The sequence below is a fragment of the Eubalaena glacialis genome, chromosome 19, assembly GCF_028564815.1.
Source record: "Eubalaena glacialis isolate mEubGla1 chromosome 19, mEubGla1.1.hap2.+ XY, whole genome shotgun sequence".
NCBI classification, from domain to species: Eukaryota; Metazoa; Chordata; class Mammalia; order Artiodactyla; family Balaenidae; genus Eubalaena; species Eubalaena glacialis.
In genome coordinates, this window is record NC_083734.1 from 52,797,617 (window position 1) to 52,823,633 (window position 26,017).

Below are 26,017 nucleotides of genomic sequence, written 5' to 3' on the forward strand. Positions count from 1 at the left end.
GGGGTCTCAGGTATATGGCAGAATAAAGGCATTTCCAGGCACGTATGCTTTGTCAGGAAGCTAACAGACGGTATGTACCATTAAATTTAAGAAGAAAGGAGAACAGAGGATACAGGAAGAAGGAAGGCAGTAAGACTAGATATACATATTGGATGCTGAGAACCCTCCAGACCTCATTTCTCTCTTGACTCCCAAAACCTGGCAGCGGGGCCTATACTTTCCAGGCAAGAGACTGGCGATCTAAGCAGCCCAAGAGAGAGAAGCTAAAGATACAGGCTATTTCAAAGCCTAGCCACACCACCCTCAGAATCCTCCATTAGCGTGTTAGGCACCTCTCTTAATATAAACAGATAAACAAGAATTTCTAGACAGATGGGGAAAGTCTTTAACATGAAAAATAGATATTAAAACATACCAAGAGATAAAAGCAACTCGGAGGAAATAGGAAACTATTCAAGATAAAGAAAAAGAAACCCTCTAAATCAAAAATATCAATAATCTCAGAAAGATATGATACTGCAACCATGAACAAGAACAGGATAGCAGAGAAAAAGGATCACTCAGAGGAAAAAAAGAGTTCTTGTAAATTAAATACATAAGAAGAGAAATTTAAAAATTTACTGGAAAGGTCAGAAGGTCAAATTAAGGAAACTGCTCAGAAAGCAGAACAAAACACAAAGAGATGGAAAATAGGAGAGAAAATGTATGGAAGTTAGATGACCATTCCAGGAGGTCACATATCCAACTGTGAATTCCAGCAAGAGAAAAAGTAATCACTTAACTAACACAAGAAGTTTCCCCAGAACTCAAGGACTTGGATTTCCAGGTTAGAAAGACCCACTTAATTATGCCCAGTACAACAGATGGGAAACAGACCCATTCCAAGGCACATCATTAGGAAATTTCAGAATAAGGGGGACAAAAAGATCTCAAGAGCTTCCTGAGAGAGAAAATATGTCAACCACAAAGGCTAAGAATCACATCTGACTCTCAACAGCAACCCTGCAGAGACCATGGAGCCACAAATCCCAAATACTGAAGGAAAACGTTTCCAGTCTGTACCTCTGCACCAAACAACAGATCTCATGTACGGGCAGACATTTTCAGACAGGCAAGGACTCCTGTGCCCCCTTCTCAGGAGGGACCAGAGGGTGTGTTTCACTAAAACACAGGAGTGAGAGCAGGGAGCCATGGGACCCAGGACACAGATCCAGCCGAGGACAGAAGCAGGACACCCCTAGGACTGCATCCCTCCAGTTTGGGGAGAGTCCTTCTGAAAAATCAAACTGATTGCCTTGTGAGGAAATTCAAACGGTTGGTAAAGAGTCTGGGATTGAATTTAAAAACAAATACATTGAAAACAAAGCATAGGACAAGACAAGAATTTTAAATCTAGAGAAAACAGTTTGCACAAGAAATGGAAGAGAATCATGGTATGTTTCATGGCTCGGTTATGAACAGTGCATTTACACAGTCGTGACTATTTAAACCCTGAGGACTGATCTAATTAAAATTATGATAAAATTGGAGGAAAGGGAGGTTGGAAAGGTTATGTGTGTATGGCAGAAATTGGAAAAACAAGGAGATTTAATCCTAATTTTCCACAATGGATAATGCTTAAACCTGAAAAATCAAGGAGATATTTAAGCATGCTATTTAGAGATATGGCAGTAATCACCAAAAAATTTTTAACTTTGTTAAAAATTAACACATTTAAAAAAGCCTCCCCTCCAAGATAAAAGGCTGCTACTGTGATACATTTTTATCATATTCTATTTTGACCCTTCTCCCCTGGGGACCCCTCAATTTTGTTTATTTTAATGCTTAAGAATATCACCTTTAATCAGGTCTTTTACCCTCCCATACAACTTCAGGAGAGAGTCAACATATGTTTTCTCATTCTTTAGAGTGACTAGTTCATTCTTTCTGAGACTCAGCACTTCCTTCATAGCGTGTTTTTTCTCCTGGGCTGGAAGACTTGTACTCTCTGAAAAAAAAGAAAAGGAAACCAATAGAACACACAAACATCCACTTGTGGCAAGACATTTCTTCCACCCACATGAACACGCCCCACGTGCTGAGCTATGTGGAGGGTGACGCAGGGGGCTGCGTGCAGGGCCACTCCAAGACATCCCCGTGTCAGCAGCATGGAATAAAAACAGCCAGTGCTCTGACACGGTCAGTATTTTATCACTTTCCCATTATTTTCCTAAGGATTAGAAGCCATCGCCTGTCAACTTCCTGGCGAGAAGAGCCACTAATCATAAAGACGACAAAGATCACCCCTCTACAAGACACACAGGCAAACACAGACGCTTTTTATCGTCTAACCCCTCATGAGCCTGAAGTCCACATCTCAACTTACTTAACTGCCAGATGTCAAGGAACTGATTCGTGTGTTTTATGATCAGCTCCAGTTGTCCAACTAAAATCGCTCCACTGATGAGGTCATTAGTAACTTTTCTGAACACAAAGCCAGCAGTGGCCATCAACTTCTTGCCTTCATCGGTAATATTTTCTAATATTTTCTCATTGATTCCTGATCAAGTTAAGAACAGAGTTAAAACGGTGAGCACCCCACTTCCTTCCCATGTTATTGAATTCCCAGTAACTTCCTCATTGCTCTGCCCCAGCTTCCATACAATAAAGCAGAGTCATTCCGTGTTTCCAGATGTGCTTCTCACATCCCTCAATTCTGCTTTGCCCAGGAGGTTTACATCTCACCCAAATTCATCTCCCAAAGGACTTCCTTCTTCATGAAGACGATTCCTCAAATGACCAAGGTCAGCCAGGAGAACCACGTTTCTCAGTTATTTTAAACCTGTGCCCTCTTCAGTATACTGAATATCTTTCTTAAACTAGACATCACCGCCTTTAAAATCTCCCATCTTGAGAACGCTTAGAGAAGAATAAACTGCACTAGGGATGCACTGACACCCAGTGAGGGTTATCTACGTGGTCTTAAGGAGGCATCTTCACAGCACATGGAAACAAGATAAACATCAGTGTGATGGCTATACTCTACACATCTTGGCTATCTTGCAAAATTCTGAATGTGAATTTTAGGATCAATGTAGAGGGCAAAATTTTCAAACATACTTAACCACCAGAAGGTTTCTCTCCCAGTCATACTAGGGTCATACAGTTGGGTCATGCCATTAAAAGCAAATAAAGCAGCTTTATTCACAATTGCAAAATCTTGGAAGTATCCAAGATGTTCTTCAGTAGGTGAATGGACAAACTGTGGTCCATTCACATAATGGAATGTTATTCAGTAGTAAAAAGAAGTGAGGTATGAAAAGGAACCTTCAATGCATGTTGCTAAGCGAAAGAAGCCAATCTGAAAAGGTTACAGAGTGTGTGATTCCAACCATATCACTTTCTGCAAAAGGCACAACTGTAGAAGAGGGGAGAGGGGAGGGATGAACAGGTGGAACACAAGGTTTTAGGGCAGTGAAACTATTTGGTATGATACGGTAATAGTGGATGCACATCATTAAACATTTGTCAAAACCCGCAGAAAGTACCAGAGTAAACCCAATGTAAACACTGGTCTTTAGTTATTAATAACATATCAATACTGGCTCATCAGTTACAACAATCATACCACACTGAAGCAAGATATCAATAATAGGGGAAATTGTGTGTGTGGAGGGGCTAAATATGGGAAATCTCTGTACTTGCTGCTCAATTTTTCTATCAACTTAAAACTGCTCTAAAATATAAGGTCTATTAATTTAAAAGACACAAATGTAATATTTTCAAGTGAGTAGTTTTTAATCATTACATAGGAATTCCACATCAATCTTCTTATTTTATCGCTACAACAACCCTGCCATTGAAGAAACTTAGCTTTTTGTTTTAAGGCTGTCCCAGTAATTTGATGAAACTGAGACGCAAAATAATCTAACTGTGGTGCTTTTCCACTAGATCTGAATCTAACGACTCACACATAAACCTGAATATAATGTTTTTAGGGAAATATACATCTCCCTCTCTTTGGTCACAAACGCTTGGGTCATGGAATGTACAGGTAGAAAAATCAGGCAGTACTTAGTTTTTGCTAAGGTCACCAGTATTGGATCGGACATTTATATGGATCTCAGAATAACAAAGAGAGGGTTTTAGACTCAGACACACTTGGGTTTTGATTTCAGTTCTTAACACTTATTCTTGGCAAGACCTTGGGTAAGTCCTATTACATTCTCCACCTCAGTTTCTTTGTCTGAGGACCCTCAGGACCACTTCAAGTACAAGACATCAGCATGGTAGCTGGTGTACAGCAGGTATTCTATGAATGGTGGCTTTCAGTGTTAGTTCTCAATTACAATACAAGATACTATGAACCTTCCTGGGTCTTTCCATCCAAGCTGCTTCTTTTGGCAAACATCAACCCATTCGAACTGACTCACAGGTAAAATACTCTGCCCTACCCTTGGGTCAGGAGGCACCACTGGACAGAGCACATGTTCCCAGCGCCCTCTGTGAACATACCATACAACTTGAAGAGATGATTGATTTCTGGCCAAGTGAGCAGGTGATTCAAAACCTCACTTAAGTCATCTACAAATTCCCCTCTACTTCTCGGCCAGGACTTAGTGATCACAGCAGACACAAGGGTGCCACATTTCCTCAAGTCATTATAAGAGATTTTCTCGAGGATACTGGTCTGAGACTACAAGAAAATGAATAAAGAGAGGGATATTTAGAAGGTTTTTTTGGTTGGTTTGTTTTTGAATAACAGAAGTAAATTACCCACCCAACAGCATTTCAGAAATCCCTCATAACTAGTTTTACAAAGCCTCAAAAAAACCAATTGTAAATAAAATGCTTAACTTTTCTTAGGGCATGTCCATTTTCCTGTGCACTGTCTCCGTAAGTGATGAACACTGGGGATGCGGAAACAGGTACCGACAGACAGATACAGACACAACCCACAAGTCACCCCCCTTTCCTCTGGCTCAATGCCAGTTTCTACATTTTTCTTGGGACTTTCACATTATGAAAAACATCAACCATAATACAAGTAAACCATTAATACTGGTATCCTTTGTATTCCTAACTGTAATTCTTTTAAAGCTGCCTACAAACAACACATAAATTTTAATTCTGTTTCTAAGTGAATTGACAAAATCTTTTCAACTTCATACATTTTTCTTCCATAATGCTTTGCTAACCTTTGGGGTCTTTTACTGCATGCTAAGCAAGTGTCATTAGCAAGCAATAAAACAAAGGCTGGGTAGGTGGCAATGATAATAATGGGGCATTTAGGAGCAGCCTGTGAGATTTCTGGAGGTCACCTGTGAGCTGCTATGATACCATGCAATAGCAGGAAGCTGAGTGGCATTTCAAGGAGTGGGTACAGGGTACTGGATTTCAGGCTGGGGAGGTGGATGCCCAGAGCCCATTCTTTGCATCAGTGCGGGGTCTCAGAACCAGCGGCGCTTAATAGCCTTTAGCTGATGACGACAGAAGGCAGGTGTGAACCCAAACGCAATTCCTGAGTGGGAAAGGTTGTTCACCTGGCAGACCGAGCCCACGGCTTCAATGGCACACATCTCAAAGCGTTTCGACACACTGTCTTCTGCGCCCGCAGCATCCCAGTTAGTGCTACAGAAGGCAGAGATCTGGGAGAGAGGCTTCTCCTGCAAGACAGGAAGATGAGGGTGTGAGAGGCTTGGGGTGCTGCACTCTCAGACACTATGGAATGAAAACACCCTAGTAATTTTCACTTTCCTACTACTGTATCAGCTCCCCATTACTTTGACCTTCTTCCCATCCCATGCTAAGCATGTCCTCCCTGTCTCTAACCATTAGACCAACAAGGCAAAACTTCAAACAAGACCAAGAAGGCTAAAATTCCCACTTCGCGGAAAAAGCATCTGGCACAGCAACTTGCAAAAACAGGTAAATTAAAAAAAAAAAAAAAAGGCTTCCCTGGTGGCGCAGTGGTTGGCAATCCACCTGCCAGTACGGGGGACATGGGTTCAAGCTCTGGTCCGGGAAGATTCCCACATGCCGCGGAGCAACTGAGCCCGTGCGCCACAACTACTGAGCCTGCGCTCTAGAGCTTGCGAGCCACATCTAGTGAGCCTGCGTGCCACATCTACCGAGCCTGCGTGCCACAACTACTGAAGCCCGCGCGCCTAGAGCCTGTGCTCCACAACAAGAGAAGCCACCGCAATAAGAAGCTCGCACATCGCAACGAAGAGTAGCCCCCGCTCGCCGCAACTAGAGAAGGCCCGCCCAGCAATGAAGACCCAATGCAGCCAAAAATAAATAAAATAAATGTATAACAAAAATATAAAATTTTAAAAATTAATTAATTAATTTAAAAAGGTTTCTTCTTTGCTTCTCTTTTCCTAAAAAGATCCATTTAACAGTTACGTAGAAAACAAACCCTCATATCACATTTTTTAAAACCCGAATTTTCTAGGGTCACAGGCCTTAATTAAAAATGGGGAGCACTTTTGTGTTGTCCCCACTTGTCACTGGGTTTAAGAGGGCTCTTGTCACCAACAGGCCACTTAGAGCCACAGCATATAGGGTTAGTGCCTATTAGAACCCCATGCATGCTGAGGGCTCCCCTGGTGCCCACACCTTGTGCCCTTATTCTTCTCTGGAATACCATCTGCGGTCAAACTATTAAGGCTGAATCAGAAACACAGAGTCATATGAACCCCATGCCCTGTCCATTCAAATGCAGTCATCACGTGTCTTGGTTGCTTCTCACGGTCTGGTTTTATCGGCTTCCAAAAAAAACATCCCCCGACTTTCAGTACCTGTTTGAGCCTCCCTTCCATGTCCCCCAGCAAGGATTCCTTCCAGCCATGCTCTGCAGGGAAGTTTATTTCCACCAGCCGCCTCCAGACCTGCAAAACCCACATGTAAGGGACAGCCACTAAGACACCTAGATGCCACAGTGGAATTCTATGAAGGAAGATGATTATGCACAGCGCTTCGAAGACACCTGGGTTCTGACTCATCTTTGTCAATGGTCTGCTGTGTCACTGGTGTGTCAGGGCAATCCACCTTAGCCTTATAAAACGAAGGGTCCTGACTGGGACAGGTCACCTCTACAGTCCCTTCCACCGTGTAACTGGTTTTTAACCTGAAAGGATTTCCCTCCGTTGTTTTATTTCAAAAAATTTCAAACTTAACAGAAAGTTGCAATGACAGCACAAGGACACTCATATACCTTCAGCTAGACTCCCCAGCGTTTAAAGCGACTGCTTTATCTCTTTCTCTTTTGTGCTCCCTTTAGTCTCTCTAGAAATAGGCATTTTCTCTGCTGAGCCATTGGAAGGAAGTTGCAGATGTCATGCCCCTTGGCCCCTAAGTCCTGGGCAGGCATCCCCAACACCGTGTCCCTTCTGCTACACATGGCAGTACAGGTGTCACCCTGAGGCCAGTTCACGTGGGTGTGACCTTTCTCGAGGAAGGGTCCCTGTCCACATTTCTCTCATCGTCCACAGGTGTCCTTCCTGACTGTTTGGGTCATGGATCCAACTGACGGGCACACACTGCATTTAGTTACCATGTCTCTTTTCCAGAAGAGATCTCCGGCCTTTTCTGTCTTCCCTTCTGTTATGATGATGACAACGTTGTTTTCTTTTCCATTATGGTTTACTACAGGATATTGAATATAGTTCCCTGTGCTATACAGTTGGGCCTTGTTGTTTACCTATTTTATATATAGTAGTTTGTATCTGTTAATCCCAAACTCCTAATTTATCCCTCCCAGACCCCCTTTCCCTTTTGGTAACCACAAGTCTGTTCTCTACGTCTGTGAGTCTGTCTCTGTTTAGTAAATAAGTTCATTTGTGTTGTATTTTAGATCCCACATGTAAGTGATAGCATATGGTATTTGTCTTTCTCTGTCTGATTTACTCCACCTAATATGATAATCTCTAATATGATAATCCTCTTCTGGTCATTACTCATTGTGATACTCAAATTGCCTCAGATTTGGCTAGTGGGAACCCCTGCAAGCTAGCTTCTGTCTCCTTTTTTTAAAAATGTAATCATTTTAGATGTACAGAAATAATGCAAAGATAGTACGGAGAGTTCCAGGTACTCTCAGCCCAATTTCCCCGAGTGCTAACACGTTACGTAGCCATAGTACAGTTGTCAAAGCTAAGTAATTAGCATTGCTAGATTACCATGAACAAAACCACTGGCTTTATTTGGATTTCACCACTTTTTCCCCATGAACATCCTTTTACCATCCAGGATCTAACCTAGGATATCACCTTGGATCTAGTCCTCTCCCCTTGTGACATGTCACCACTCGACTTCAAGCACTTTTATTTTCTGGCAATACAAGGTGTTTCAGGCTGGCCTTTCACTTCTTCAGCCCCACCTCTAGAATTTGCTGTTCCTTCCAGAAGCACAGGCTTTGGGGGTTTTTGTTTTGGTTTTGTTTTGTTTTTTAGGGGAAATGACATTTAGAAGCCATGACTAGGGCTCTGGGTGTGCTCACGGACCTCGGTGTCACGATATCTAGGCCCTTTCAGTGGACGGAGTCAGGAATTGTTGTTGCTTTTAATTTTTTTATTTTTTTTAAAATTTATTTATTTATTTTTGGCTGCGTTGGGTCTTCGTTGCCGTGCAAGGGCTTTCTCTAGTTGAGGCGAGCAGGGGCTACACTTTGTTGCGGTGCCCAGCTTCTCATTGCGGTGACTTCTCTTGTTGCGGAGCACGGGCTCTAGACACGTGGGCTTCAGTAGTGTGGCTCGCGGGCTCTAGAGCGCAGGCTCAGTAGTTGTGGTGCACAGGCTCAGCTGCTTCGCGGCATGTGGGATCTTCCTGGACCAGGGCTCGAACCCATGTCCCCTGCATTGACAGGCGGACTCCCAACCACTGTGCCACCAGGGAAGCCCCTGTTGTTGCTATTTATTTATTTATTTTTTTATACAGCAGGTTCTTATTTGTTATCTATTTTATACATATTAGTATATATATGTCAATACCAATCACCCAATTCATCCCACCACCACCACCACCCCACCCCTGCTTTCCTCCCTTGGTGTCCATACGTTTGTTCTCTACATCTGTGTCTATTTCTGCCTTGCAAACCGGTTCATCTGTACCATTTTTCTAAATTCCACATATATGTGTTAATATACGATATTTGTTTTTCTCTTTTTGACTTACTTCACTCTGTATGACAGTCTCTATGTCCATCCATGTCTCTACAAATGAGCCAATTTTGTTCCTTTTTATGGCAGAGTAATATTCCATTGTATATATGTACCACATCTTCTTTATCCATTTGTCTGTCGATGGGCATTTAGGTTGCTTCCATGACCTGGCTATTGTAAATAGTGCTGCAATGAACATTGGGATGCATGTGTCTTTTTGAATTATGGTTTTCTCTAGGTATATGCCCAGTAGTGGGATTGCTGGGTCATATGGTAATTCTATTTTTAGTTTTTTAAGGAACATCCATACTGTTCTCCATAGTGGCTGTATCAACTTACATTCCCACCAACAGTGCAAGAGGGTTCCCTTTTCTCCACACCCTCTCCAGCATTTGTTTGTAGATTTTCTGATGATGGCCATTCTAACCGGTGTGAGGTGATACTCACTGTTGTTTTTATTTGCATTTCCCTAATAATTAGTGATGTTGAGCAGCTTTTCATGTGCCTATTGGCCATCTGTATGTCTTCTTCGGAGAAATGTCTATTTAGGTCTTCTGCCCATTTTTGGATTGGGTTGTTTGTTTTTTTAATATTGAGCTGCATGAGCTGTTTATGTATTTTGGAGATTAATCCTTTGTCCGTTGATTCGTTTGCAAATATTTTCTCCCATTCTGAGGGTTGTCTTTTCGTCTTGTTTATAGTTTCCTTTGCTGTGCAAAAGCTTTTAAGTTTCGTTAGGTCCCATTTGTTTATTTTTGTTTTTATTTCCATTACTCTAGGACATGGGTCAAAAAAGATCTTGCTGTGATTTATGTCAAAGAGTGTTGTTCTTCCTATGCTTTCCTCTACGAGTTTTATAGTGTCCAGTCTTACATTTAGGTCTTGAATCCATTTTGAGTTTATTTTTGTGTATGGTGCTAGGGAGTGTTCTAATTTCATTCTTTTACATGTAGCTGTCCAGTTTTCCCAGCACCACTTATTGAAGAGACTGTCTTTTCTCCATTGTATATCCTTGCATCCTGTGTCATGGATTAGTTGACCATAGTTGCATGGGTTTATCTCTGGGCTTTCTATCCTGTTCCATTGATCTATATTTCTGTTTTTGTGCCAGTACCATATTGTCTTGATTACTGTAGCTTTGTAGTATAGTCTGAAGTCAGGGAGTCTGATTCCTCCAGCTCGGTTTTTTTCCCTCAAGATTGCTTTGGCTATTCAGGGTCTTTTGTGTCTCCATACAAATTTTAAGATTTTTTTGTTCTAGTTCTGTAAAAAATGCCATTGGTAATTCGATAGGGATTGCATTGAATCTGTAGACTGCTTTGGGTAGTATAGTCATTTTCACAATATTGATTCTTCCAATCCAAAAACATGGTATATTTCTCCATCTGTGTGTGTCATTTTTGATTTCTTTCATCAGTGTCTTATAGTTTTATGAGTACAGGTCTTTTACCTGTTGTTGCTTTTTAAATCATGAGTTCACACTATACCTCTAGCTCCTTCCAAACCACAGACCTCCTCCTCTCTCCCCTGGTACACACATCCCTCCTTCAGTGAGAAAGAACCTGGGCTTCCAACAGCAGCAACCCTGTGTCCACCTGCTCAGCCTTAGAGTACACACAACATAGCTCCAGACTTGCTACACCCATTCCACTGCCAACAACAAAACTTCTAAACCAAGTTCAAGATTTATGTATGTTTTCCTTGTTTTGACCTCAGACCCTGTCCCGGTGAGGGTGAGTGGTCACAGTTCTGGGCTCTGGGTATTTGGATTAATGATCTTCTCCCCTCTGTGTAGATAGGTAATAAGTCTGAAGAAGTCTGAGATGGAGTGAGAGTCATTTGTCTCTGTTCATGCACAGTCTCAGCTATGTGATTTTATGATGACTCCATTAAAGTATCCCTGGAAGGCAACAGCCTATTGAAGTCTGGTTTGATGACGTCAGAGGGCCATTTGGTTGGTTTGCTTATATCACTTTCTAGAACTTTGTCCTGGAGCCAACAGTCTTTAGGCCCTCCCTCCTCCTCCTCAGTGGCACAAGGTTCTGTCCACACCTCGGTTTCTGGAAGCCCTCCCTGCCTCCCAACCTTTTGGGACTGATTTCCAGTTTCCTCACATTCAGACGCCACTCTGCCCAGTTTCCCTTTCAAGTAGCTTCCATCTTATTCTTCTACTTTCAACATCATAAACCTGACTCATAACCTCAGCACTGGATCAGACTCAAATGCCCCTCCCCGCCAGCCCAACAAGGTCTGTCCTCACCGTTCAGCAGCCTCACCATCGGTGTAGGGACCATGGCCCACCCACCAGGGTGCCGGTGCCCTTGGGTCCTGTTAGGGGAGCAGCTGCCCATTCTGCAGACGAGACCCACTGGGTTCCCTGCACTCAGCAGGGCTTACCTCAATCTCGTTGCTGTAAGTGAAGGTGACAGAACACATATACCCAGTCAGGAACACGCCCTTTCGAAAAATTCTCTGAAGCCAAGATCTTGTAGCGGCGAGAGTCCCCTGGAAGACTGTTTTTACTGAATTCTTCTTTCCAGTTTCATTTCCCTGCCCTCCTGCTGAATCCTGTCACCACAAGAGAGAGACAGAGAGTTTAATCGTCCCTGTGCTGTGGACCCAAAGGATCGTCCAGATGCCACTCCCTTCCCCCCTCTGCGCCCGACGCCACCTGTGCGCTCAAGACTCACCGGCCCAGCCAGAGCCTGCACATTCATAGCACTTTCATTTCCCCAGAGCGTTTTGGCTTCACTCTGGGTGGGCAGCATGGGGGGACGAGGCAGGAGAAGGAGTGGCATGGATGCCTCATCAAATGACCCCAGGCAACTGTTAACAGAGGCAACCCTGCCTTGCCAATGCACAGACTTCCTGGGCTCCGAGCTGAGGAAGAGCCGACAAGCTTCCTCCGGACAGGGTGAGAAGGAGGCACCAAGGGCTCGGAGCTTCCAGCAGCTCAGAGAAGCCGAGCTAGTGTAAACCCTGACCCTTAGTGACATGTTTAGTCTGAGGGCCAGGAGGTAAACCCACGTCCCCAACCACTGGTGCTCTTTCCGTGAGGTTCTCCCTTCATTCCCTCTCCCTGAAAAACCCCTTTTCCCCGGGGTCAAGGGCTCTAGGGATGCCTCCCTCCCTCCCTCTCTTTCTCACCAGAAGCACCTTTACCACAAAGCAGATACAGCCCAGCCGTCAGCCCCACTTAGACAGAGGCCTCTCCCAGTTCTGTGTGTGTTTTCTTTTGCTTCAACTGAGCCCCTCAAATTGTGTAAGTGTCAGGATCCCTCAAAACTGGATCTGTTGGTGTCACTCCCTCCCTCCAGAGATGCTTGGCCCAAGGGCTAAAGATGCGGTGGCAAGGCAGCTGCCCAAGGAGCTGACAGCACAATCAGTAACCAGGGCAAGTGCCAAAATGAGAAAGCACAAGCTATTTTCAAGGCACATAAAGGGTGCTGTACCCAGCCTGGTGGGGGTGGTTCTTCCCTGAAAGATTCGGGGAGCTCTGGGCAGCATGGGAGGGGTGGGCTGGGGTACAGGTGTGACGGGAGCACAGCACTCAGGATGTGGGTGGCAAGGGCCGGCGACAGTTCTGAGCTGAAAGCAGGACATGCTGACCCATGCTGAACATCCCCGCATGGTGCAGCAGCTTCTAGAACAATCTGGAAGCTTTAGCAGGGTGTGCATGCCATCTGTGATCTGGCATTGCCGAGATCTCAGCTCCATCTCCAGCCACACTAGGCTACCTGTGGGCCCTCCAGAGCGGCATGCTCCTCTCCTCCCTGACACTGCACGGGCTGCTCTCTCGCCCTGTGGGAACGCCAGCCCCTCCGAAGGCCCTTTGTTCCCAGGGCACCTAATCAACACTCCAGCTTAGCATTAAGCCACTGTGCTGCAATTATGTGCTCACAGGATGGTCCCCCTCCTACGCATCCCTGCTGCCAGGGACCTGTCTTCTCCATCTGGGTGTCCCCTGCACCCAGCACAGATGATGGACATAAGTGAACAACCCAAGTCTGAAAATCTACTCTAGAACCTTCAGCTTTGCTCCTTGTTTTTCTCCATCTGATGTCCTATCAATCCTATCAACCCTTTATGTCAGCACGCAACCAAAAGCTTTTCAAAAACTCTTCATATACTTTGGTTTTATTTAATTTCAGTTTTGCAAAGCTTTCTGTTTTTATGGCACAGGTAGAGTATTTGGATCAGACTGTGGATTGCACTAATCTGAGATCCCAACCAACATTTAAGATAGTTATTTCTACAGGAACATATACCCTAAGTAACTGACAAATTTCAAATTTCTTGAACACAGTTTATCTAGACGTTGGCACCTGTCTATGATGGTTTAAATAATACCCACTTCAGGAGAAAGCAGTCATCTACCAATAATGTTTACTTTTAAATGTATCCTTGGTATTTTAAAGAAGAAAAACGAAAAGGAACAAGTTAAAACATATACTTAATTATTTTATATCACTAACGTCCCAGTTCTGACTTGTCAAATGCTTAACAAATAAATGGTCGATCTAAATATGAAATCATCTATCACCTTCATGTGGAAGCTCAAACTCAAGCTGGTGAAGATCACACAACAATGGGAAAATATAAGCTGCGGACAACATGCAACGTCATGGATGGATCTCAGAGATGTCACGTCAAGTGAAGAAAGCCAGACACAAAAAGGAAAGAGTTCAAAGACGGGCAAAACTAATCCGTGGTGGTAGAAATCAGGAGAGTGGTTACCTCTGGGAGGTGTGGAGCGAGGGGGGACAGAGCTCTGGGATGTCCCTACAGCTTGAAGAGGGAAGTGGAGCCTGTGTGGAAAGGCTCTAAGGTGTGCACTTAGGTGTGTGGACCTCGCTACTGTATTTGAGTTTCAGTGAACAGGAATAAAGCTCAGGTGGGAAAGACTAGGCATGAACATGCATTTGGGTGGGGAGGTCCTTGCCTGGAGTCCCGGCCACTTGCAGAGCTCTTGAATTAACCCAGTCACAGCTGATACTCTACACTTGAGATCCTGCACTGCCTCCTTCCCTCCAACGCAAGCCCTGGAGGGCAAGCACACAGACCCTGGTTCACCAAAATAGCCTCGATGCACAGAACAAAACCTGGCATCAAGTAGGTACTGACAAATATCTGATGACACAATCAGCCACTCTGTGTCATTCTAGCAATCCTAGAATTAGCCTATCTCCTTTTTGAACTGAGGGTGCTTCAGGTTCCATAGCTCTCCTGGGTACAACGTTATGTGTACGTGTTCCACTTACCACTAGAAGTTTAAGTATAATAATTCTGCAAACAATCTCAGCAGATAAGGCAGGCATCTCATAAAACGTGTGTTGTTTTGTTATTCTGCAGGTAGATTCGTGAAGTTTCAGGCACACAGTCAAGTAGGACTGTATCAAGGGCTCCTCAAGAATCCTACCCCACAAAGAGTTGAAAGAAATCAATGAAGTAATTTAGGAGGAATGAGAAAACAGTACCCCTTATCCATGACGAGTTCCTTCCCTTTAAAACACCTACAAGGAAGGCATGTACTTGATCCCATATAGGTTAACATCCAGGACATCTATCTTGAACTTCCATCTATCCTGAACTTGTGACTAAGATAAAAAGGAAACAAAGTCCTTTTGGTTTGCCTCCATGGTCTGAACTATTTTAACAAAAGCAAGTTAAACTATTTCCAAGTGTATTCCTTTGTTTGAAAAAAATCTTAGGGATGCATATTACCAAAGATTCAAATACCATACAAATTTTTTTAAAAATCAGGAAGATACAGGGAGGGAGAAAGAGAAAGAAATGCTAGAAGAATATATCCTGGGATACCCTGTGCATGAAATCTCTTCCAGCTCTGCATGGACTTGCTTACTGGCTGACACATGACCAGAGCTGAGAGTTAGGGAGTTGATCAGAGTGGGGTTTAGAAGGCAGCATGAGAAAGGAATTACTGGGGCGATTGTGTAATACACAGAATTAGCTGGGGTCCCTGAAGCCCCAGGTGCTTGATGTTAATGAAGACCTGACACCCCCACCTCCATCCTGAACACCCTACTAATTCAGATGAGGTGATCCTGGCAGTGTTCCAAGAATCTCAGAAAATACCTTCTCTCCCACAGGTACATTTCTATTGTTCTGCATTCTGTACACTGTGCCTTCTGGGTATCAGAGGTCACACAAATTTGCAGGAGCAAATAATTTCAGGTAATTATGGAAAGCTAACTTTGATTTTTATTTTCAACTTCCCTGACTTGCAAAAAAAATTTGAAGACTAAATGCTGATGAAATGCAGGACACAAGCATGAGTATGTAATATGATGGTGATCACTTAAAAATAAATGACAAAAATGCACAGGAAAAAAGACCAGTTGGAAATAAACCAAAATCTTAGCAGCTGATTTCTATGCTTTTCCCTTTTTTAAAAAGTAGGATGATTACATTAATACCTTGAAAAGAGGAGTGGGATATATATTAATTTATGACCTTCCATTAATGACAGCAAATATGGGATACAGCCAATCATTAGGGGATAACCGTGTGCAAGAGAGAGACTACACTTTACTTTTCTACTTACTTTTCCTGATACATATCCAGGAGGTGCAACAGCATTTGAAAAGTACTGTTAATACTCTAGGGTGGGGAAGAAAAGAAAAAAAGGGAGGATTTAATCATGATGCCACTATCTTTGCTAAAACAGACCCCAAAAAATCCAACATAAATAGAGCATAATAATTATTTTCTTTCTGTAAACAAATTTTAAGGGGCTCAAGTACTAATCTTATACCTTCTACAAATAAAACTCAGGATTTAAAATTATACCGTTTTGGGGACTTCCCTGGTGGTCCAGCGGTTAAGAATCCGGCTTCCAATGCAGGGGACGCAGGTTCGATCCCTGGTTGGGGAACTAAGATCCCACATGCCACAGGGCAACTAAGCCTGCGCCACAACTACTGAGCTCATGTGCCACAACTAGGGAGAAGCCTGTGCACTGCAACAAAGAGCCCGCACGCAGCAACAAAAGATCCTGCATGCCGCAACTAAGACCCAAAGTAGCCAAAAGTAAATAAATATTTTTTAAAAAATAAAATAATACCGTTTTATCCATCCCCAAAATGGGAAAGGACAGAGAGCAATTAGGAAGTGGACCAACACTCAGAATAACTTCTAGCCCTGCCTTGCACAATCACACATACTCAAAGGCTACTGTTTTATTGAATTCCATTTACTGAAACAGAATAACTCAAGTAAATCAATCCTTTACCCTACGAAATATTGACCCCTCCTGGTTCTCTTTTTTCTAAATGCTTTACCCTGTCAGGTTTTCAGAAAAGGAGAATCACACACTCTGACTGATTCGTTTTTGATCTGCTTTTGCTAAGCAAGGACTCAAGAGCCGATTCCAGACAACAAACCTGGATATTTCTGTTGGAGATTTCCTCAAGTCCTTCAAGCCGGTACCAAGTCCCTAGAAGACAGTCCAGGACACGAGGGGGTGAGTAACTCAGGTAGTCGGTGACGTCTTCCATGTAATGAACCAAGTCACTCAGAGGGAGCAAACTGAACCAGGATCGGAACAGATACTCATCCACATATAGCAAATGTCTGTTCTTTCCCATTATCTGGAGTAATTGTTTCCTATATAAGGGAAAATTGGAACAGAAAAAAAGGGCAACAGTGAGATCAGTAAAACAGACCAAGTTAGTTAAAATTATGTTAGAAGGGATCTAAAAAGTTCTGATTTCAAAAATGATTTAAATGCTAAGAACTCAATCAAATGAGAAGTAAACAATAATATATTAAGAATTCAGCAACATGGATGAACTCTGAGGACATGATGCTCAGTGAAATCAGCCACTTACAAAAGGACAAATACTCTGATTCCACTTATGTGAGGTCCCTAGAGGAGCCAGATTCATAGAGACAGACAGTAGAGTGGTGGGTGCCAGGGGCTGGTGGTGAGAGAGGGAATAGACAGTTGTTGTTTAATGGGGACACAGTTTCAGTTTTACAAGATGAAAAGTTCTGGAGACGGACGGGGCTGACAGTTGCATATCAATGTGAACGTACTTAATGCCACTGAACCGTACACTTAAAATGATTAAAATGGTAAATTGTAGGTTAGGTATATTTTATCACAATAATAAAAGAATCCACCAAAAATTAAGCATTTTCCAGCTTTACTGAGATACAACTGGCATATGACACTGTGTTACGGTTAAGGTGTAAAATGTGTTGATTTGATACACTTTCTTATTGCAAAATGATTACCACCATAGCATTACTTGATACCTGCATCCATTATGTCATATAGTTACCATTTCTTTTCTGTGGTGAAAACATTTTCTGTGGTGAAAACATTTAAAAGTTGCTACTCTCTTAGCAACTTCTAAGTAAACAATACAGTATTATTAACTATAGTTACCATGCTCTACATTAGCTCTCCAGAATTAATTTGTCTTCAGAGTACTGAAGTTTGTACTCTTTGACCAACATCGCCCCTTTTCCCCACCTCCCAGCCCCTGGTAATCACCAATCTACTCTCTGCTTCTGTGAGTTTGACTTTTTTACATTTCACATATAAGTGATATCATACAGTATTTGTCTTTATCTATCTGACTTATCTCACTTAGCATAATGCCCTCAAGGTCCATCCATGTGTTGCAAGTGGCAGGATTCCCTTTTTTTTATGGCTGAATAATACTGCATCATATATACATATATATGATGATATACACAAGTATATATACATCATATATATGTATACACACACACACATATACACACCACTGCTTCTTTATTCATTCATTTGTTGATGGACACGTAGGTTGTTTCCACATCTTGCCTATTGTGAATAATGCTGCGATGAACACAGGGGTACAGATATCTCTTTGAGATACTTATTTCATTTCCTTGGGCTACATACCCACAAGTAGGACTGCTGGCAATCCTATGGCAATCCTATGGCAGTTCTTTTTTTAACTTTTGATACTGTTTTCCATTGTGGGTGCAATAATTTATGAACTAAGCATGTTGATGTGTGAATAAGCAAGTGCCCTGGAGTCTACGCAAACCCAGTCCGGGGAAGGTCTTTAAATTATGCTGTTCTGTAACACCGTCCTGGAGACCCGAAAAGATGACAATGGGAAAGTAAATACAGCCAAGTGCCACAGAAGCGACAGAGGCTACGCGAAACATATGGATGGATAAAGCTTCACTGTATACTAAAGGCCACTTTTGCCTAAAAGACACGATCTTTAAGACCAATGCTAATGTTTGTCATTCTCCAGCTAAATTTCTTCTAGATAGTCAGTCTTCTAGATAAATGCCCCTTGAAGGGCATTTAAAATATATATAATTATATAAATAATCTTAATTTGGCTTCAATTTCAAAACGTTCCAATAATAGTGAAGAAGCAATAACTTAATTCAGCTTACTCACTATTTCAATCCCTAAAAACCTATAGGCTAGATCCTATTGGATTAGGGGCGGGGAGGGCAGATGGGAGACTTGGAATAGTTTCTTTGACAAAAACCAAAGTAAATGAGGGATGTTATCTGTGCTTGGAAATAAGTGTTAGTATTAATTTTTTTGTACTGAATTTGTATTTTTTATTTAGCTTTTGTACTTAAATTTGATTTACCATTTTTCTTTTATGGATTGTGCTTTCTGTGTCTTCTCTAAGAAATCTTTCCTTGCCTCAAAATAGTACTTCACTACCTCAAGATGTGCACCTACAATGTGCAAAGCCTCTGACCTGCGCAATTTTACTTTCAGGTATTTATCTTGAGGAAATAATTGGACAAGGAAAATTACAAAGAAGTGCATCAAAGCATGCTTACAAAGCGAAAGTGCAGAAATAATCCAAGTGTCCAGGCACAGAGAACCAGCTAAATAAAATTTGCAACACTAAGCAGTCATTACAGAAGTAGGTGTATATTTACTGGCTAAAAAAATCGTTCACAATACACTGTTAAATTAAAAAAAGAAGGTTGGAAAACAGGATAAAACAGAATAAATAATCTATCATAGAGGCGGGGCAGGGGGGAATTGCATGAAACCAGACAAAAGGTGCAAACTTCCAGATATAAGATAAATAAATGTTAGGGATATAATGTACAACATGATAAATATAATGAACACTGCTGTGTGTTATATATGAAAGTTGTTCAGAGAGGAAATCCTAAGAGTTCTCATCGCAAGGGAGAAATTCTTTTTCTATTTCTTTAATTTTGTACCTATGAGATAATAATAGATGTTCACTAAACTTATCGTTGGTCATCATTTCGTGATGTAAGCCAAATCATTATGCTGCACACCTTAAACTTATACAGTGCTATAGGTCAATTATATCTCAATAAAACTGTAAGAAAAATACATAATCTATCTTCTGTGGTTGATTTTTAAGCATATAAAGCACCCACATATCGACATTTGGACAAAACTCTGCAAATACACAGGCCAAAGTGTTAACAGCAATGACTATCTCTGGGGTTGCAGGCCATTTTTGTATTTTTCTTTGTATTTCTTGCTTGTTTAAAATTCTATTTTTTTTTTTAATTTAATTTAATTTATTTTATTTTTGGCTGTGTTGTGTCTTCGTTGCTGCACGCGGGCTTTTCTCTGGATGCGGCGAGCAGGGGCTACTCTTCATTGTGGTGCACAGGATTCTCATTGTGGTGGCTTCTCTTGTTGCAGAGCATGGGCTCTAGCCGCACGAGCTTCAGTAGTTGGGGCACACAGGCTCAGTAGTTGTGGCTCGCGGGCTCTAGAGCACAGGCTCAGTAGTTGTGGCGCACGGGCTTAGTTGCTCCGCGGCATGTGGGATCTTCCCAGACCAGGGCTCGAACCCGTGTCTCCTGCATTGGCGGCCGGATTCTTAACCACTGCGCCACCAGGGAAGCCCTCTATTTTTTTTTTTTATTTAATTTAAGTTAATTTATTTTTGACTGCATTGGGTCTTCATTGCTGTGCGCGGGCTCTCTCTAGTTGCGGGGAGAGGGGGCTACTCTTCGTTGCAGTGTGCAGGCTTCTCATTGTGGTGGCTTCTCTTGCTGTGGAGCACGGGCTCTAGGCACGTGGGCTTCAGTGGTTGCAGCACGCAGGCTCAGTAGTTGTGGCTCGTGGGTTCTAGAGCGCAGGCTCAGTAGTTGTGGTGCACAGGCTTAGCTGCTCCGAGGCATGTGGGATCTTCCCAGACCAGGGCTCGAACCCGTGTCCTCTGCATTGGCAGGCGGATTCTTAACCACTGAGCCACCAGGGAAATCCCCTAAAATCTTTAAAGAAGTAATTTTAAAAGAAGTGATACATTACTTCCGTCACTAAAAGCAGGAATGAGTGGGTACTAAAAGTCCACTGGAGATCTTGGAAGCACAGTTATTATTCCAAGATTTACATACATAAGTGCAGGTCTGTAACTTACTGATCTGCTCTTTTCTCCCGAAACTCCGAGAAGGAGATGCCTTCAAGGGCTGCCCAGGTGTCCTCGGGCTGCATGCCTGAGTCCTGGGCTGGCGGGGACAGGTCCATGCAGTGGTGCAGCACAGGCAGGGCACACACCCAACGGTCAACCTTTTTGTCCATGCACATTTGGCACAGGTTTACCATGGATGCTCGCCAGCTAGAAAGGGAACAGAGATCTCACGTGAGCCCAGCACGGCCAGTGTCAGGCCAGCCCCGGGGGTCCGACACCCACCAGGGAAGGGACAGCTCCTCGCACAGAGCATAAGATAAGAGCGCTCTGGGTGTCTGAGCACAGAGTGACCAGACCAGGGAGAAACCTCAGGGGCCCCCTCGGCACCCCCAAAAAGCATCAGGCACTGAACTGGCCCTTTCGAAGCCCCAGAGCAAACTCCTGGTGGCATCTTTCCATCCTCCTTGACAGTGGAGGAGACAGAGGTTCAGAGAGGCATGTGATCTATGCAAGGCCCCCTGTGCCAGAGCTGGGGCTTGAACCCAGGTCATCTGGCAACAGTAAATCTACATATAAAGCAACTCTTTACATGTAAGGAAGGAGCCTATAAATAATACATGGCATGTTCCCTACAATCACAAAACATGGATGTTTCTTAAGACCTGGAAACACTTGTACATTTGCCAGCATTTCTTCTCTCTTTCGAAATGAACGGGGTTTAACTGGGTGTTTTAAATTTGTAAAACCACAAGGCAGGTGTCCCATAAGACTGACTGCTCAGAGAAGGCTGCCCAATATTACCCTTGAGTTCAATTCAAACAGCTCCAGAAAAAAGACCTTGGGACCATCAGAGGGTTCTGGGGCGGCGCCTCCACCCAGTGAAACGTGAGTGCCTTCAGGACAGGCCGCGGCCTCCACACCACGAGTGCTCCGGGCCCAGCGCAGCGACACCCTGGCTCGTGAACTGGGCATGGCAGCTGCAGAGGCCACGGGGAGGGCACCCATAGTACTTCCACAAACATCCTCAAGTCCGGCTTCGTTGTCTTACCATGACCCCCCCACCCCCAAATACACGCACGTGGGGCTGAGTCATGATGCACCTTAAAGCTGCTCAAAAGCAGGGTATTCAAGAGAATATGTAATAAAATGAAAAATAGTACATAGGCTAGAAAAAGGCTAGCGGGATAAACACTGAAATGACAACAGTGAGTAGTAAAATTACGGGTAGTTTTTATTTTTTGCATGTTTTCATCCATTCTCTGACAAGCACTTATTTTTATAATCAGATAAAAACCATTAGAGAGCTAGAAAATCTTTACACACACACACACACACACACACACACACACACACTACCTCTGAGATGTTTCAAGGATGTGGATCAGATCCTTGCGAAGGGCATCTGATGAACTGGCATTCGAGCAAAGGAGGTAACAGAGTGAGCCCAGGTCACTTTCCGATAAAAGAAAGTGAAATTTTTCCACTGAGAAAAGGACAATCAGGCCCATTCTCAATTTACTCCTCACTGGGCAGTCTTCAGGCAGAGGGTCCCCACTCATTTCCAGAAATGGTGCCATTTTCTTTGTCAAACATTCCCACAGGTGCTTTCTCACCTGCTCCCAGGAGAAAAGGAAGATACAGAACCATGGCATTGAAACCACCAGAGGTGTCAGGAGCTGCCCATCACTATGCTTACTTCCCCATCAGCTGGGCAGGGAAGCCTCTGTGGAGGGGTCACCCACTGCCTGCCTCCCCACTAAACCCTGAGCATCCTCCTCGTCCTGGGTCTTTGGGAGGCGCCACCAGTGGTATGTCCAGAGGCCTCAGCATGATGGAGGGGCTATCAGGTGGGGGTCCTGAGCCTTATAAGGGTATACTGGTCATCTCAGGTGTGGCTCCAGGTCTGTCTCAAAAACGCCTAAGCCATACCACAGAGCAGGTGGAGATGCAGTGAAGGGCGCCAGCCTTCTTGTGGTGGAGGGGAAGGGCAGGTGAGGGGGTGGGACCAGTGGTGGAGGGGGACAGATGAGGAGGTGGGACCAGTGGTGGAGGAGGGCAGGTGAGGAGGTGGGACCAGTGGGGGAGGGGGAGCAGATGAGGAGGTGGGACCAGTGGTGGAGGGGGGCAGGTGAGGAGGTGGGACCAGTGGGGGAGGGCAGGTGAGGAGGTGGGACCAGTGGTGGAGGGGAGCAGGTGAGGAGGTGGGACCAGTGGGGGAGGGGGGCAGATGAGGAGGTGGGACCAGTGGGGGAGGGGGGCAGGTGAGGAGGTGGGACCAGTGGGGGGGGACAGGTGAGGAGGTGGGACCAGTGGTGGAGGGGGGCAGGTGAGGAGGTGGGACCAGTGGTGGAGGGGGGCAGATGAGGAAGTGGGACCAGTGGTGGAGATGGGGCCAGGTGAGGAGGTGGGAGGAGGAAGAAAATGGGGAGGACAAAGAATTCCCTAGAGGTGGCACTAGGAGAAAAGGAACTGAAATATCCTGCCCCCATCCACCTGGTGCACTGATTCTAGGGGTCATCTGGCCACTAGGAGGTGGGGTGATGCTGAGTGCCCAGGAGGTAGAGAAGGGAGCTGCTGCTGACACCCCTGAGACCTGGTACCTCCTTCTCTTCGTACTGCAGAGTGCTCCACAGCTGTTCTTCTCCTTCATAGATCATGGGCACCCGAATGACAGAATAAAACTGCTGGAACTGGGTGAAAAAGTTCTTTAAATTGATGGCATTCCAGGTCTCGAGGATGCTGAAGATGCGGTCCAGCATGACCGCAGCCGCGATCTGCTTCCCTTTCACCAAGTTTTTCCTTGTACCATCTGTTAGATAATCCATCAATTTCTGCAACTTCCCAGGGGGCTTCCTACAAATTATATCATCGTACTGGTGCCAGTCTAAGATTAAAAGAGCAATGTTATACTTAGGAGCATCAAAACCCACTAGACCTGGATACTCCACCCTGGAAGGCTGATCTTGACCAGAAGAAACAGGATGAAGGAGCCAAGGAAGGGAAGAAAGACAGGAACACCACAGAACGTGGTAAACGGAAGGCAGCAACACTTGCTCCATCCAGGTACCCATCCACAGATAAGCAACATGGGGCCTGGCCCCTGGGTGGAGCACGGCTGTTTAGGACAAGTAACCTGGACACCCTACAGTGAATTGAGTGAGGCACACGATTCAGCTGCCCTGAAAATACTTGAAACATGTCTTTGTCGAACTAGACGGTTCAGCACAATTGGTACATGAGCTCCTGGGAAAATGACCACACAGGGGTCAAAAATTTCACGCTGAAACTGCATCACTCACTAGCACTTGTGCACCATTTTGGTATGTTACTTGGTGCAAGTGCTCATTTCCTCTGTCCTGGGAACCGTGGTGCCCACTCCATGAAGGATGGTACAGGTCACATGACAGACAAAACAGCCCTCGACATGGGGCAAGGGCTGAACCCATGGCTGCTCTTATAACCAGTTGAAATGATATGAGTACGGACCTAGAAAACCCAGGAAAATCAATTGTCAAATAATTAGAAGGCAAAGAGGTCAGTAAGGCACCAGAGGCAACACAAGTACATAAAAATAGCCATGAAAATCAGAAAGTCCAGCCTCTGAACAGGCCTCCTGCTCCTCAATGTCCAGTCTGCTGTCTTTGCTGGAAGTCCCCACTCACCCATCCCTGCCCCATCCCGGCCCTGCCCAGCGATAACTTGGAATCACTGTTTGGATCTGACCTCAGACTGTTTGGATCACCTCCTGTGGAAGCTTTTCCTGCTCCATATGTCCCTCACAGGTGGGGGACACAATGGCTCTCTCTCGGTTTTATAAAAACGCTCTTCCAGACAAAAGGTGAGTGAGAGCTGCTGGCCTGGGATGGCCAGTGCCGTGGAGGTGAAGGGAGCGCCAATCAGCGTCCTGGGCATAGGATACCCTCGACCCCGGGACGGTGGGACAGGGAGGGACATTAATGGTCTTGGTCTTGAAGAATCTACTAGAAGAACAGAAACAAAATATTTAAGTTCCAAACCCCCAGAGAAAAGAGAAAGAAAATCCAAAAGTTAGAAAAAGTACAAAAAAGAACAAGGAAACAAGGTAGAGAGAAAAGACATGATTATTTGTCAAAAGTGAGTCTTCCACTGACAGTCTCAATTCATGCCAATGGGCTAAATTCACCCATTAAAGATGATTAGATTGGGAATTCCCTGGTGGTCCAGTGGTTAGGACTCCACGTTTCCACTGCACGGGGCACAGGTTCGATTACCAGTCTGGGAACTAAGATCCAGCAAGCCATGCGGCACGGACAAAAGAAAAAAAAAAATGATGATCACATTGAATGGAAAGAAAAAAAAAACAAACCAACAACAGTCCAGCGAAACAGAGACGGGGCTGCAAGAGTTGAACTTGAGAGCAAACAGCAAGAGTTGGGACAAAAGCAAAGAGGCTAAGAGGGTAGGCAAGGAATGCAGACACAGCAGAATCAGTTTCAGGCAAAACACAGCACAAGGAAAAAGGCACTGGAAGGGATAGAGTGCTAGTGATGGCTGTTTCTGCCACCAGCACATACATCTGCCATCTGGGTCTCCCCCACATCACAGGGCTGGAGCCCAGAACCTCCATTCTTCCTGCCTTGCCACAGTGGGTTCTACCAATGAAAGCGCTCACAGGAGGCTTAGAAGGAGGAAGAGGGGAGGGAAGTCATCTCTCTCTCTGTTTATTGGGATTGATGAAAACTACATTTATTTAACATAAACCACCACCACACCAAATAAAGCAAAGCACAAAACTTCTCTCAATCAACAAGAATGCCTTCCAGACACTCCTCCCAAATCACCTGCATTGATGATGTCAGGGGCTGGGGCACTTCCCCACCTGGGCTCAAGCAGTGACCTCCAGACCCTCGGAAGCCAACGAAGGCCCTCCCTGGCCTTCCCATCAGCCCTTCCATTGGTTACTATGACTCACCTCCTTACTGCTTAAAACTCCTGATTTAACCCAACTGACCAGGGTACCATCTCCCAGGGAGCTCCAATGTCAACCTACCAACAGGGCATCTAAATAGGATGGCCCACACCGAGAAGTAAGCAGTTAAAGTGCCCATGCAACAATAAGGAAAAAGCTTTAACACTCATTTTTTAAAAAAGCTTGCAAAGTATAATTATTGAAAAACACTAGAACAATATCACGATTAAGAAAGCATCTGAAAATAAAGTTACTTGGTAATTCTGAGTTACTCTACAACCTAAAAATCTGTTTAATGACAAACAGCTCATACAACTCAATATCAAAAGACAAACAAACCAATCAAAAAATGGGCAGAAGACCTAAACAGACATTTATCCAAAGAAGACATATAGATGGCCAACAGGCACATGAAAAGATGCTCAACATCACTAATTATTAGAGAAATGCAAATCAAAACTACAATAAGGTATCACCTCACACTGGTCAGAATGGCCATCATCAAAAAGTTTACAAATAAATGC

The 26,017-nt window shown here is 44.1% G+C and overlaps 1 protein-coding gene across 5 annotated transcripts in view; it reads right to left on the reverse strand.

The window, feature by feature from the left end:
- The window catches only part of RNF213 (ring finger protein 213), a 116,393-nt gene that overhangs the window by 57,985 nt on the left and 32,391 nt on the right, over positions 1-26,017 (reverse strand). For all 5 annotated transcript variants that reach the window (XR_009698467.1, XM_061176251.1, XM_061176252.1 and 2 more), the window contains 12 exons: positions 23,146-23,429; positions 21,902-22,158; positions 20,555-20,752; positions 16,547-16,769; positions 15,709-15,764; positions 14,405-14,558; positions 11,541-11,711; positions 6,783-6,872; positions 5,523-5,645; positions 4,495-4,675; positions 2,366-2,539; positions 1,838-1,987 (listed from right to left, as the gene is read on the reverse strand). Coding sequence is in view for 4 of the 5 variants with exons in the window: in XM_061176251.1 (XP_061032234.1) it covers positions 1,838-1,987; positions 2,366-2,539; positions 4,495-4,675; positions 5,523-5,645; positions 6,783-6,872; positions 11,541-11,711; positions 14,405-14,558; positions 15,709-15,764; positions 16,547-16,769; positions 20,555-20,752; positions 21,902-22,158; positions 23,146-23,429 (2,061 nt within the window). In the remaining variant the exon portion in view is untranslated. The remainder of the gene's footprint in view (positions 1-1,837; positions 1,988-2,365; positions 2,540-4,494; positions 4,676-5,522; positions 5,646-6,782; positions 6,873-11,540; positions 11,712-14,404; positions 14,559-15,708; positions 15,765-16,546; positions 16,770-20,554; positions 20,753-21,901; positions 22,159-23,145; positions 23,430-26,017) is intronic.